Source organism: Stegastes partitus, unplaced genomic scaffold (genome assembly GCF_000690725.1).
Source record: "Stegastes partitus isolate 25-593 unplaced genomic scaffold, Stegastes_partitus-1.0.2 Scaffold578, whole genome shotgun sequence".
In the NCBI taxonomy this organism is placed as follows: Eukaryota; Metazoa; Chordata; class Actinopteri; family Pomacentridae; genus Stegastes; species Stegastes partitus.
Window position 1 is genome coordinate 324285 of NW_007578309.1, and position 15070 is coordinate 339354.

Below are 15070 nucleotides of genomic sequence, written 5' to 3' on the forward strand. Positions count from 1 at the left end.
AGCTCCTTTAACTCACTGAAGCTCCAAGCCTTAAGAAAATAATTACCTAAATGAAACCATTCATGAGAGCCAGAAAGAATCATCAGGTTTTCAACTCTCACGCGGTTCTTGAACTACTCATTTGTGATGTGCTCTATAGGAGAACTTCACCAAAGCATGAAATCATGACTTCATTAAAATATTTTTGACTTCATTAAAATATTTAATTAATAAAAGTAAAAAAAAAAAAATAGAATAAACCAGTTGCACCAGATTTTGTAAAATAAATAAATATATTTAAATAAATTCTGTGCTCCTCTTTGCAACTGTGCACCCATGACTGACTCATCTGCAACCAACAATCACATAACAGAAAAAAATAACTTCTGGCTTAATTGTATGTTGTGTTTATGCAGGAGATAAATATGGACAAAACTTAAATATGTAAACAGTAAAATATCTGTACAATATTGCGTCACCATTTTTTCAGTATTGGTAACACCTTGGGGCACTTGGAGTTTTGCAAAATACGTAATCAAAGAACTTTGTTTTTTAAATGAGTTCTGGCATTATAGCCTTGTTACACAGCACAGAAGACATTTTTAAGTTCTCTTTCCTTCTAGTCATGGTGGTGCTGTTACTATAGAGGCCCAGGACTTTATATTGTAGTGAAAAATGAGTCCCCAGTAAGGAGCAAAAAATAAAAAATCAGCACCCAGGAACTGTTTGGATGTCTGAGTGTTAACCCCATTTAACCAGCAGCTAACCTGTACAATCTTCTTTTGGATCCACTATGCTGGATTATTTCTCATCTCTGCTTTCTCTCTAAAAAAACCACATATGGATTTTGCACTGAAAAGACTTGAGGTTACTTGCCAGTGTTGCTGGTAGACAAATTGCAGCAGCTGCACCCGCTGCAGCCCTGCCAGCATTTGGCTGTTGGCTGTTGGCAGTTTAGAAACAGAAAATTGCAAAATGAATCAAAAAAAAAAGGAAATGTGGAAGCCCTTCTAATGAGCCTGATTAGACTGATTTTACCACCATCACACTCTTACATCACTTCATATTTAATCATGAAGACGTTCTGCTGCCGCAGCAGCACTGAGGATCCCACTGGGACTCGTTTGCTGTCAGAACATATATTATTGTAGATCAGGGAAGCCCCCAGAGGAGACTGTGAAATCCTCCGAGACATGGCCCCGCCACGCTTCCACCAGCCATGAATCCAGGTTCGCCTGGTGTTCTGTAATTACATCAACGGACCACCGAGGCACCGTGAGAACTGGGACAGTTTGTGTGAGAGCAGCCATCTACAGAGACCCTTGTGTATTGGGTCAAGATGTGCCCTGGTGTGTATAAACTCACTTCTTTCATTTCTTTCAGTCTTTTCTTTCCTTTCCTGTCCGTCCTTCCATCCTTCGGTGTTCAACCTCGCTGCCGAGGGAAGAAATGGGACAATCCCATGATACACTCAGTCCAGAGCTGAAAGGAGCAGAGAGAGACTGAAGTGTATCAGACAGACCAAGAACATTTTCTGAAATCTCCTTCACACCTCTCTGTTGAATCTTACTGATCTAGATGAGGCTCTGAAGCCATGCAGGTGGATCCATGTTACACCTGAGCTTGCATATATTGACTTTAATCAGTCATAATGCAATATTCAGATTCACTGTAATTTACTAAAAAACACACAGTCAGTGAATAGCTTTATTCAGATTCCCACCATCACCCTTCTTTATTATGCTCACATTTTCACGGTACAAATTAAAAACACTCAGAGAAAAACATGGATATGGAATTTATGATGTCCTGCTGGACTTTTTAAGATTAGCTTCAGCACTTGTTGCCATCGTCACAGTTAGTTGTTGCCAGAAAATTCCAATTTTAAATATAAACTGGCTGGAACAAAAGAGGAACGGTAACAAAGCTGCTCACTTTGACCAATACGTAACAAAAATAATTTACGACCTAAATCTTTTTTATTCCTTAATATATTTGTAAGGAAACATTTAGTTTTAAAAATTGCCACAAAGAAGTAAAAGCCTAACAATAGCTTTATTAATAGGAAGATTAAAGTTATTTCAGGACTAAATTAAGTAACTTTGACCTTCAATGTGGCAGCTTCAGCTTCAGATTAATGTTGTCTCTTAGTGAAGATTCAGCATGTGGCTGCCACCGTGACAAAAATACAATTTCCTCAGTTGTCGTTATAACATCCAGAGCCAACGTCGTACTAAGAGCAGCTCACAGGCCACATGTGTAAGTCATCATGTCATATGTTTGACCTGAAAGTTGAACTAATTTCTTGCTTGTCTTACAGCAACATAAAGCTTATCACGTTAAAATAACAAAATATAACTGTCCCCGGAAACTTTGGTTTTATGAACTAACAGGAAAGTAGTGAAATGTAACAAGAAAAACTGATAAACACAGACAACACACGCATATGATATACTGTACATACTTATTAATATATGTTTGTCTGAATTCTGTATGAACATTCATATTACATTTATTACATAATGTCCAAATATTAGGACAAACTATATTTTGATGCTTTGCCAAGATTGCTACTAAAAACTTTGATGACAACAAAATCCCTTTGAATTGAACTGAATTTAGTAGATATATTGTCATAATGAGAAACCTTTCTTGTACGAAAAGGAATAGATGCTTTTCTAAATTGAGAAAAATATGTCATAGCAGCATGAAAAAGATCTAATAAAAACGAGAAACTGAAGAAATATTTTGGTCACGCTGGCAGCAATACGCTGCTGTAACACCGACTGTTTAGACTCAGCAAAGAACCACCGAGCACCACAGACAACAACATGCAGCCCACGCAATTCTTCAGTTTTAATTAAATTAGTTTCACTTGACATTTTTGTGTGCACAAACCAAATGCAGTGGACCTAATTTCACTGCTGAATTCAGCAGATGCTTTGAGGACCAAGTCAATTTATACACTGTATATATATATACAGTGTATGTGCACTAACTTAGGGACACAGTTGGATAGAGGGATTCAAAGTGTAGCACAAATGTGTCCTGGTGAGTCTCACAGCAAAACATCCAAATTCACGGCATATCTTCAGGAACATGTGATCGAGGTGGGAAATCCTGCAGGAAGGAACAGGTGCAGTTTGATAAAAACAGTGCAAACGTTCAGTTCAAGCTTTCTTCAGGACCCTCAGACCAGAACTGTGTTCATGGACTCAATGATTAGGACTGAAAGAAAACAGTGTTGTTGAATGTATTCCAATATTTCAAAATCATCAGAGCTAAAGAACCAAGAACAGTTTTTTTTAATCATGCCTTGGGGACAAATAAACAAGATGATGATGAACAAATGGTCTAAAGTTAGAAACATCCTCTAAGTTTGCATTAGAAGCACATTTTTAATACATTTTTCATTGGTACTCAGAAAGTGTTGAGTTTCAGTTCTCAGCTTCATCAACAGGCAACTAATCAAACAATATAATTGGATACAGAAATCTATTTAAACCAACAGTTATGAGTCAACTGTCACCTTCTATTAGATCTATTACCTTAATTATATCCTACTTCAAGTTTATTTTACAACCTGCCTTAGAAACTGTCTCCAAATGTGCCAACTCTCATTGATTAATCTGCACAGACTAATGCCATCTCATCACAGCCATAAAGCCAAATTTAGGATTCGAAACGCCTCTTAAATCTTTCATGCCTTCCTCGTCTTAGTCAATAAAGTCGTCTGAGGACTGTTTCTCACAGCTGCATGGGAAAGCGTTTCTTGGGAACACGACCACGACATCACTACTGTGTGTCAAGCTGCAGGTCCAAACATGACTCGGAACATCGTTGTGTGTGTTGGAGGGAGGTTTGTGTGTCATCCCTCAGGCAGATGGCAGGAAAAGGGAGTTTGTGTTTGCATTAAGCAACATTTATGCTGATGATTGACTTTTAGCCGTGAGTCAGCTTTCAGAGGAACAGGATGAGTGACCCGACAGCATCTGATTTGATGCGATGAGAGAAAGTGCACGTTGGCATTTAGCTCCATTTCCCACCATCTCCCTCTCTCTCTCTCTCTCTCTATCTCTCTCTCTCTCTCTCTCCTTGCTTGCGTAATTTATGAATGTAACGCTCGCTCATTTACAGTCGATGCAATTTACGACCCTGTAAATCACAGAATGTGACAACACGGTTGAGGCTTTCCAATTAAATGAAAGATTTCTTGGGAACCTCGTGTGTGTGTGTATATGTGTGTGTGTGTGTGTGTGTGTGAACCTGACAGATTACAACCTCCCACAGTTTGCATCTGTTTCCTACCTCACATTTTATCTCTTTTCTCTGATTGATACCACACAAACACACACACACACGCCTTCCTTCTAATAATTATTTGTTCTTAAAAATCCTTCACACTCTGTCAGTCATTGCAGTGAAGGACGGATTGTGTAGCTTTTCATTTACACATCTGCGAGACACGTCTGTACCCGGTAGTGTGAGTACACATCGCGTATATGCAGGAGCTTCTATGTGATGTCTGTTCTATAGCTTTTATGAAATGTATATGTTTTACCTTAGCACAGCCCGGTTTGCTCTCCCTCTGCTCTGCTGCACAGCTTATTGAGTGAAAACAGAATCTGTTCTCACATTTTCATTGAGTCATGGCTACATCTCTGCATGGAACAGTGCTGCATATGTAAGCTGTGGTGGCAGTTATTCTTATTTATGTCTTACTCTTATTTGATATTCTTGTACAAACTGCTTTGGCAGCAACACAGTTTCCCCTGCAGGCATCATTACAGTTTTATTTTTTCACAGAATCTCAGCTATGAAAAATCGTCTTTTTTCTTTCCCCTCTATTGCACTTTAAGTAATTTCCACATGCACAAATGTGGACACAGTCACGTACGTTGCTTACATGGTCCATTTCTTGTGTTTCCCTCCACTGCTGCTGCAGCATCAAGTTTTCTACTGCTGCCTTCTGCTGACACCTAGTGACCAAACCAGGATCTGCAGATGCAATTTGTGATCAGCACATCATACTTCTAAATTACCCTGACCATCACACATCAGGGCTTCGTATAAAATCAAACAAAAAAAATGAACAAACTAGACTTTTTTTATTTTCTTGTATTTACTCCTTTCTCAGATGCAGCGGTGGCTCTTTGCTGCGGTGTGTAGATGAGACAGGCTTTTATTCATCCACCGCAGCCTTTAATTCAATATGTGTGTGTGTTAAACTTAAGCAAAACTGACTGCAGTTGCGTAACAGCATGGCGTAAAGATCTCCTTATATAATGGCATGTCTTATGTAATGACAAGAGGATTGTCTATAGGTTGAGTGGGTCATTCTTGGCCCCTAAATAATTTACCTTATTGACTCATTTGTTGTCATTTTTGTTTTCCATCTTCACTCAGCTGCTTTTTTTCTCCTCTCATTGTTGGAATTCCACTTTAATTTGTAAGGATCCTGTTCATCATCTGATTTCATCTCCAGCTCTTTCTGTTGTGACTCCATAAAACACACAGTAGAGACCATGAATTTTCGAGTTCACGTGCACGTTTTCACACCTCCTCTCGTCCTGCAGGCAGCTCCAGGAGCTGCAGCGACAGAAGGAGATGGACCGGGAGCGTCAGGAGAGGGAACGTCAGGAGAGGGAGCGCCTGGAGCGGGAGGTGCTGGAGCGACAGGAGCGCGAGCGTCAGGAACGGGAGCGTCAGGAGAGGGAGGCGCAGGCGGAGAGGGAGCGTCTGGAGCGGGAGCGCCAGGAGCAGCAGGAGCGCGCCGAGCGTGAGTTGATGGAGAGGGAGAAGGCGGAGAGAGAGCGGCTGGAGAGGGAGCAGCAGGAGCAGTTGGACAGAGAGCAGCAGGACTGGGAGAGAGGGAGACGCATCTCCAACGCCGGTGAGTGATGCACTTTGGTTTTTCCTGCAATCACATGCACTTTACAGCAGCGTTGGAGAATTGAAGGCCAATGCTGAAGATCTGCAGGTTTTTCATATTGATATATTTTGTGCTTGATTGGCTTTAGGTCCTATAAGAACAGTTGCTTCACTAAAAGCTCTAGAAAGACACAAGTTGATGATTAATATTGACTATTTGAAAGATTAGGATTTCTCTCTGAAGTAATTTTTAAAAAATATTGTGATTTTCTTATCGTAAATTTGGAAAATGTTCAATTTTAGTGTGCCCTAATTCCACACTGCATGCTCACTTATATAGTAGACACATTTTTTTTATTACACACAGCTTGTCTTAGTATGCTGTTACTGCAATTCACATTTTAAAAAATCTAGTTTTTTTTTGTTAAAATAATGCAATACACACACACTCCAAACCAATATTTTATCATTTTAGACGGCAGTTACTGTTAAGTCTGAGAATCTAGTTGTTATTTTATGTTTTTCTTGCGTATTCTCAAAGTTGTTTCACCAACATCCACAAGCCAAAATGCTTTATTCTTATCCAGCAGTGAGCAGCTCCCGTTTTGTCCTTAATGCATTGTGGGAGAATAAAGTCCATCAACAGCACACTTGACACTTAAGTTTTTTTTTAACACGTAGACAGATTTTGGGGCGTTTTTCTTTTCCACTGTTTTCCAGTTCCTGCTTGGAGTTAGGATACAGTTCTATAGTTGCTAAAAAAAATTTAAAAAGTGTCACCAGCTTCTTGTAAGTTCAGATCTCAAGTGAAAAATGATCTTAGCGTAGGTTTTATCTTACTAATTTTTGGTGCTATTGTATTTTTCTGCAGAGACAAGCTATCTCAGTAACTAGTTTGCTGAAGCAGGTGACCAAGCTTCCAGTAAAGAGATCTGTTCTCTGTCAAAAATCCATCTCTGATACTGTTCTGTTTTTTTTTTTTTATCTGGCCTTGTTAGTGCAAAGCTCCAGTAAGACCCTGCTCATCTGCCCACAGGCTGGACAGGCGCTATGAACAGATTGCAAAGACACTGGGGCATGGGGGGGAAATGAATGTGTTAGTCCCTGCACGTGAGTTTAAGGCCCAGTGCACTATTTTAGAAAGAGCGCCGCCAGCTCCTGCACCAGTCACACACACCCAGGGTAGTTTAAACCTAAAATTATTCTCTTATTGCTTAAAAGAAGCTCATTTTTGATTAATTTAATTTACACACAGCTCAGTCAAGTTTTAAAAATGAGTGCAAATATTTTCAGTCCCATCTCATTGGGCGCTTAGATGTGGCAGTGGGTAGAAGGTGGAGCCACAGGTGGGAGCATCCTCACGTTGGGCTCATTCTAAAGCAGGGCTGTGATGGAGAAGCATTTGATCGTCAGATGAGAGGCGAAATTTGTTACATTGCAGGACTGGGTCAGTAGGGAAGGCTGCGTTTGTGTAGCACGCTTCAGTGCCACACGCGGCCTATTAGCATATGCATGCATAAACACACACACACACACACACACACATATAGGCAGACACAGTTCAGCGGCATTACTCAGAGGCTAAAAATACATCATCAGGGAGCGCTGGTGAGACCCTCAGGGACGGAGGTTTGTGTTGGTGTGTTCGCACATGCATGTAAAAGCCTCAGGATAACAGGGAGATGTTGTTTCAAATGTCATGTACAATAACGTACCGCAAAACACACTGGAGTGCACACACACACACACAAACACACACACACACACACACACATGTCCTGTTTCAACGTATGAGTCTGCCGGGTTTGATGTGATTTGACATTTAACGCTAGAGTCTAGTCGTCTGTTTCTCTCTCACAGAATAACTGTGTGTCCGTTTGTGTCTTTAAGCCGGTTGCAGTGATGTCTGTTCACTCTGACTCGATGCTGCAGTCGGTGAATCAGTGAACACTGAACTCCCAGGAAACGTTTGCCACTAACACGTCGTGAGCTGGGACAGTTTGAGGAGCTGTGAAAGCTGTGCCGTCTCACTGTTTTCTCAATCAACTCTGAATTTAGCAGAAACCGGTTCTCGTGTGAACGCTGCTGATTCTCTGCTGTCTAGTTTTCTGAAGTATTCAACAGTCAGCCAGGAGATTAGAAAATCTGATTCGGAACCACTTTTTGAACAGTTTTAGCCTTTTTCTTAGTGGAAGCTTCTTGATTTGGTTTGTCAGTTGGTTAGAAATGGTTAATCTGCATTGATTTTGATCAAAAACGCTGCAAAAAATGGCTAAATATAGTGAATAGATAGATTTTTCTTTTGCTGTATGGTTTTGGACCCATACTGGCTTTAAGTCGCGTCTTTTCTCTCCTGCATTTTACTGTACATGCAAACACTCACTATGTTTGCAGTGTGTGCACCTTGTTTTTGAGCATGTTTGTTGTATATTCTGTAGAGTAAATGGATATTATTCAGCCACATACAGGTGTATATATTTTTCGTTTAGATTTTTTATTTGTATTTTTTTACAAAAGATGGTCTGGTGGATCTGTGTTTTTATTTATGTCAAAGTTGCCCTAAAAGTCCACTTGGTTTGGCACGGAGGAGCTTGGCTGCAGAATGGCTTTGTCGTCTTCTCATGTGTATGCATGTGCGCTTAATATTCCTGTGTGCGCTTCATGTAATCAGCGTGTTCTGGATTGTGCGTTGATTATGGTGGAATGGCAGAGCAAAGCTGGGGCCTCCTCGGTCACATGAGCCGCCCAGAGCTACAGGGAGACGGAGTGAAAGCAGAGGAGGGGATGTTGGAAGGATGCAGAAGGATGGAAAAAGGGATGGAAAAAGCTTGAAGTTGAGCAGAAGAAGTAGAGGAGGATGCGGTGTGGAGCAGAGGGCTGATGTAAGTGAAGGTGAGGAAGTCGGCAGAAGCATGAAGGGAAATTATAGGTTAATAAAAAAAAAGAGAGATGGAGGGCGGTAGAGTGGAAGTCGGAATGAGCATTAGCTCCAGTTGGACAAAGTGAACGGTAAATGCGGCATGAGCTGTCACAACATTCAGCTGGGAGAAACGTAAAGAAGTCACACAGCGGAGGAGATGTTGGAAAGGCGCCAGACAAATCTGTCAGTTTATGCGCCTCGTGATCGTTGTTGAGGTGGTCACGTGAATATCAGCACAGTAGCTCCTGCTGTGTGAGTCTGACCCAGCAGAGTCGGGTCGAGGTTGTCGTGGCGTAGAGAAATGTCGGTGTGTAACGTCTGATTATGCATGCATCTGTATGTGAACCAAGGAGTGAGTAAGTGTGTGATTTTTGTATGGTAGGATCCCTCTGCCAGGAGGGAAATACTGGTGGTTTTTAACTGCAAGTTGTCGAAAAAAGCAGAAAAAAGTATCAGACAGAAACAGGGCAATGAGAATAAAGACCAATAACTGAATATTTATATTGTCAGTGTTACAGTTTTGTTTCTATCTACTTAGCATCAGACTGAACATTGTGCAAAAACCTCTAATCACAAGACCGAGGCCTTATTAAAGGTGTAGAATGACAGCGCTGGTAATGGGACGTGAGCAGAAGGTGAACGGGAGGATTAACAACTTTACACCGTCCACACACACACACACAGAAAACATATGGCAGCCGCATACAACACCATCGGGGCAACGATAAGCACCAGAGGGGCACATAAACACAATCAAGGTAATTAGTGAGAGAGGACTAGACTAAGCCTGGATGGATACGTAGTGAAACAGAGATAACATGACCACATACACGTGATGTTAAAAAAAGTTATTCTTCCACCAACACACCTTCTACACCAGATTAAAAAGAATACTGAAGTTTTAAATGTCAAGATGATCTGGAAAGAAGAGCGTAATTACAACAAGAATGCCACGTAATGTAAAAAGTTTATATAGTGGGATTAAAGTGAGCAGCAAGGCTCATACCATATCCAGGTGAACCAGCTTCATTGCATTAACTCCTGGACAGTGATTTACAATCGGATATGAAGCAAATGAATGACAACAAATGACAGTTAAAGGTAGATGTTTTTTTGAAATTCAACAATTTCCCTGAGGTTTGCACCAAAGGGATCAATAAAGTTCTATTCTATTCTATTCTGTTCTTTTCTATTCTATTCTATTCTATTCTATTTTGGCATTCATATGAAAAAACAATGTGTTTATTACAATAAAATGTTTTCTTTCAGTTGATATCAATAATTATCTGGCATTTTTATATGACTTATTTTGAATAAACTGTTTACACAATAATGAAAAACACAAATAAATTACATTAATGAATAAGGATAAAGCAGTGATCCCACTTTTCTACATATTAAAGAAAGAAAGTAAAACCTGGAGACACACAGAGGGACGTTGGGTTTCAGCTGTCCTGGCATTTAGGGATTTTATAAATTCAATGTCATTATCAAGCTCAAAAGCCACTATATTGGATTACTTTTATCTCCTAACGAAGTGTGCGTAGTAGTAACAGGAGTCATAAGCTGGTAGCTTTTTGATAATAAAGTCTAATTTGCTAAAGTGAAGTCATTGCTGAATTTAACTAGAAAAAGAACGTCAAAAAGAACAATGCTTGGAGTGTTTTTTCAGGATTTGCTTGCTGAGATCATACTCTTCAGCAATTGTCCAGTCAAATACAAGCAACTCATTTCTAAAACGGCTGATAGCAGCGTAGGCGTCAAAATCAGTCGACTGTAAGTTTTCATACGACTTTAAAAATTTTTTGATTTTGTTGATTTTTTTAGACTGAAAAGAAGTAAATCCAGCCCTGCCAGAGACAAACAAGTCTTTAAGTGTTGATTCGCTGTTGCTTTTCTTTTCAAAAACTTTAAACGTAGACAACAAATGAACTGTAATGGTGGAGCCTCCTGCTGCCCATATGCAGACTCTGAACTTCATTGGTAGGTGTACAGCAGGTGAAGAACAGTCATGAGGAATCACAAACTGAGCAATACAATATGGTGTCGGTTTATCTTTTAATGTCTGTTTGCTTCAGGAGCCGACTGCTCCTGATTAATACTTAAATTCTATCTTACTGCTGTGGTGTCGTGCTGCTGCTGAATATGCTTGATGACCGGGTCGGATTCTGTCCTCTTGGTTTGTGATAAACTTCTTGGTTAAACTCCTGCTTAACTGTCCTCCTCAGTCCTTTCACTCTGTCTCTCCTCTTTCAGCGAGCAGGACTAAGAGCTTTGTGTCTCTGTCCACACTGCTAACACCTGTCCACTAACATAGTAGCATCACCTGAGAAAGTACACACAACCTGGAATAAGACTTTGGTTTTAGCTCTGTGCTGGTTTTTCCTGCTTCATCTACCCCCTTCTCTTTTTTCCTCCCTCCCTCGTTCCTTCTCTCTCTCCTGACCTGCTGTCTTTCCCTCCTGTGTGCACGACGGCTGCTTCCTTCCTGCCTTCTTTCCTTCCTTCTGTCCCGTCTTTGTCCTTGGTTTTGTCCACTCGGCGCTCTCAGCCTTCGAGAGCACGCTGTACACCCCCACGCCTCAGGAGTACGGCCGGACGTCGTCCACGCCCGTATCTCCGTCCACGCCCACCTACCCGGCACCCGGGACACCGTCGCCCTCCTCCACCACGCCCCCGACCCCACCTCTCAGGCACTCGGCCTCCCGGTTTGCCACCTCGCTCGGCTCCGCCTTCCACCCTGTCCTGCCTCACTACGCCACAGTCCCCCGGCGGCAGCAGGCGTTCCCCCAAGCCCCGCCCCCTGCCCCGGCCCCCGCCCCGGCTCCTCCCCCTCCGCCCAAGTCTGTGGTGTGGTCGGCCTGCAACTTCACCCCATTGCCCCCGTCGCCGCCCGTCATGATCAGTAGCCCCCCGGGGAAGGCCACCGGTCCTCGGCCGCTTATCCCCATCGCTGCGCCTTCGCCCCTCACCCAAAAACCTCCCTCGCCGTCCCCCAACGGCCCACCCATGTTCCCCGCGCCCTCCCCCGTCACCATCCCGCACAGCCACACCCCACTCGGCATCACCTGCCCAACGCCGCCTCCCCCGCCCCCCCCTCCCCCTCTGCCCTCCCCCATAGCTCCCTTTCCCTCCTCCGTCTCGTCTCCCCCCTCCTCATCCCAGGCTCCTGGTGTGCCCTCTCCCTCCACAGCGCCCCCTGCTGCTGCAGCCGCCGCCACCACCTCTGCCTCCGCTGAGCACCTCTCCCTCCCCGTGGGCCTGGGCCTGTCAGGGGAGCCGGACGCAGAGCTCCACCCGGCTCAGGGGGGCTCCTCCTGTCAGCCCCAGGGTAAGGCCTCCAGTCCGGACTCTGCTTCTCTCTTTCTCACTGCCTCTCTCCCCTTCTGTCTCCGACTCACACACTAACAGGGTTCAGGGGCTTCTACTGAACACTCTGTTTCTCTGCCTCAGCACAAAGTGAGTCCCATAATACAGGCCCGTCTCAGAGGAGTGTCACCTTTCTGTAGAAAAATGTGTCCGTCCTGGCTGCTGTAAACTGACTCCAGATTTAATCTCTCTTGTGACTTTTCCACAACAAACCTGGTTCTCACATTTAAAGCAGCTGCTTTGGTAACTATTGTGGGATCTCTTGGTGTAGCTGTCGCCAGCCTGTCTAACTTACTTTGTGAGTCTCATAAACTCTGTGTATGTCCATGTGCTTGCTGCTTCAAGGTCTGGCTGACTGTTGGTTGGATATGAAATGCGTCTGGTGGTTCAGCATGGCATGTCTGTGTCTCCAATAGCAATCATTGTTACATGAATACAGATTTTGTACCAACTGCCTCCTGATTTCTTTTTCTTTCATCAATCCATTCCTACGTCAGAGTTCAGCGTTTACTTTCCACCACTGTGATGATTCTATGATTTTGACTTTTCACTGACCGTCATGTTTCTTCTTCTGTGTGTTTTATTGTCACCGTGCAGTCAGTCAAACTTACTGTAGCTTCCTTCCTGTATCACAGAGGGATGCTCTCTCTGTATGAGCCTTTAATTTTGGATCAGTCTGATTTCAAATCACACTCCGATTCCCCTTTAAGCTGTTCAACCACTTTAAGGAAATAATGTTTCAGTCGGAAAGCTTCAGTCATAAAAAATGCTGGAGGCTGAATTTGCACTTAAATTGGTATTTTGTGGAGCACTGGGAAATGTAAGTTTGATTTAATTTCATCAGTTTTCCTGATGGTACAACAAACAAAAAAAACTTTGCTTTAAAGATCCACTTTATTAGCTTTCTGTCTCCTGTTTAATGACTTTATGCATATTATATATGCAAAAAGTATTTTGCTCTGTTTCCATGTGCCTCATAATAAAACACAAGCTTTGTATTTATATGCAAATACAGCTGCGCTCCACTGACTTTTATCCTGCAGCAGATTGTCTTATTATCTTATTAGCTGCAGGCCTTTGACCTCAGTGCCCTTCACACTGATTGACTGGAAGAACCGCTGGTTCCATATTGATCGCTGTTCAGCATGCTCACATTCCATTATGGATAAGTGATCATGGATTTAGGTCTGTGATAGTGATAAAGCTGTCATCCTTCTAATTATGTGAAGTGAAATCTTGTTTAATGGAGACTAGTTGTTCTTAGATTAAAAAACATGATCAACTTTTGTCAATCTAAGAATTGACATTGACCTAAATACGACTGCTTCCCGATTGTCTTTTATTCATTGTACATTATTATGAGTGTGTGTGAGAGTATATGTGTGTCATTGCACCAACAAAGTGTGTTTTGTTAAACTGAATGCTCATTGTTTGTCTTGGCTCTGTTTATTGGAACGTCTAAGGTCCAAACAGGGTTTGGCGATAACTGAATTGATTTTTATTGTTCGCAGTAAACAATGAAAAGCAATTGCGCTGTCTAACTTCCCACCTTTTCTCTTCTAAACATGAACCCAGTCACTACTACTCACTAACGCTGCATGTCCATAAAACACAGTGTGCTGTGGTATGATGTGGCATGCCGTCATACCTAATATGTGTATTCCATGTTATGTTTGATTTGAAAATTACATCCACCATTACTTCACGGCAGATTCAATGACACTATGTGACCTAACAAAGATTTATTCAGGCTGAAACACTTGTTTATTGCTTGTAGCTTGTGACAACAGAGCATCTGGGAGGGGATGTGGAAGAGTATATAAAAAAATAATTCAATAAATGAAATCAGCCTTTGCTGATGTGAAATCCTAAACTTCAAATGTAGCCCACAAGGTAAACCGAGGTAAGACACACCCTTTCGCCTGTAATTCCCCTGAATGACCACTGGACATTGTCACTTTTTATGGATGATGGTGGCTTTCCTTTAAAAAAAAAACATCAGAACCCTTTTTCTGGTTAAAAGTTATGTTGATATAACATTTGGTCAGTACAAAATAAACAGTGTAATTTTTTTGTAAGGATGTACTTCTAGTGTTAAAATGAGAGTCACACAAAGGGATATCCATTAGTCTGAACCAAAAATAACATACTTATAGCAGGCGAAGTATCCCTGGTGATGGGAGATTTGACATTTTTAAGTCAGGATTTAAAATATCAGTGATAATTAAACTTAAGTTAATATAACTTTTGTCTAAGACCCTTCAATTTTACATAAGTGGCAACAATTCAACATTTACATTGCAGTCACAGTAGGAACAAAGTCAACATTTTGAAATACAGTTAATTTTATGCAACAAGTTTTTATTGATCGACATGAGGTAAGATTCCACTCAGAGGCATCTGTCACTCGTAGGTGGGAGATCGTGGTTCGTTGGGAAGAATTTTACATTTAGCTTTATTACAGTAGAGTTGTTCTGATTTAATTAGTCTCCTAATTTGTTCACTGAATCATACTTCTTGTGTGCATATTACATTAATAATCAAAATACAAAAAAACAGACATTGTTTTTACAGGGGCGTCTTACCCCGGGTTACCCTACATTAAAAGTTTCGTGGTGTATTTCTGCAGTCATGAATTCATACAAATCAGGTCAAAAAACATTTGTGTAGTTGATATTTTGCAGCGGACAGGTTCTTGGAGATGTCTCACATCTCAGCTGAGACTTCCTCAGCTCTGAATGAGGAGTGAAACATCTTCAGCAACCAAAAACAGGTTCAGCTGTCTTCCACTTTGCCATGACCCTCGAAGACAGAATGAAAATCAAATTATGTCATTAAGCCTGAAGTCAGCAGGTTTGTATCTGCGATGGTCTCCTGAGAAGTGACAGTTTGAACTTCATTCTGCTTCCCTGTGTCTTCTCCCCTCCCCCC

General features: G+C 41.8%; 1 protein-coding gene across 1 annotated transcript in view; it reads left to right on the forward strand.

The window, feature by feature from the left end:
- enah (ENAH actin regulator) overlaps window positions 1–15070 on the forward strand; it is a 164714-nt gene that overhangs the window by 134422 nt on the left and 15222 nt on the right. Inside the window, exons 5-7 of the mRNA XM_008288868.1 lie at window positions 5556–5876; window positions 11818–11908; window positions 11982–12004. Coding sequence (XP_008287090.1) covers window positions 5556–5876; window positions 11818–11908; window positions 11982–12004 — 435 coding nt within the window. The remainder of the gene's footprint in view (window positions 1–5555; window positions 5877–11817; window positions 11909–11981; window positions 12005–15070) is intronic.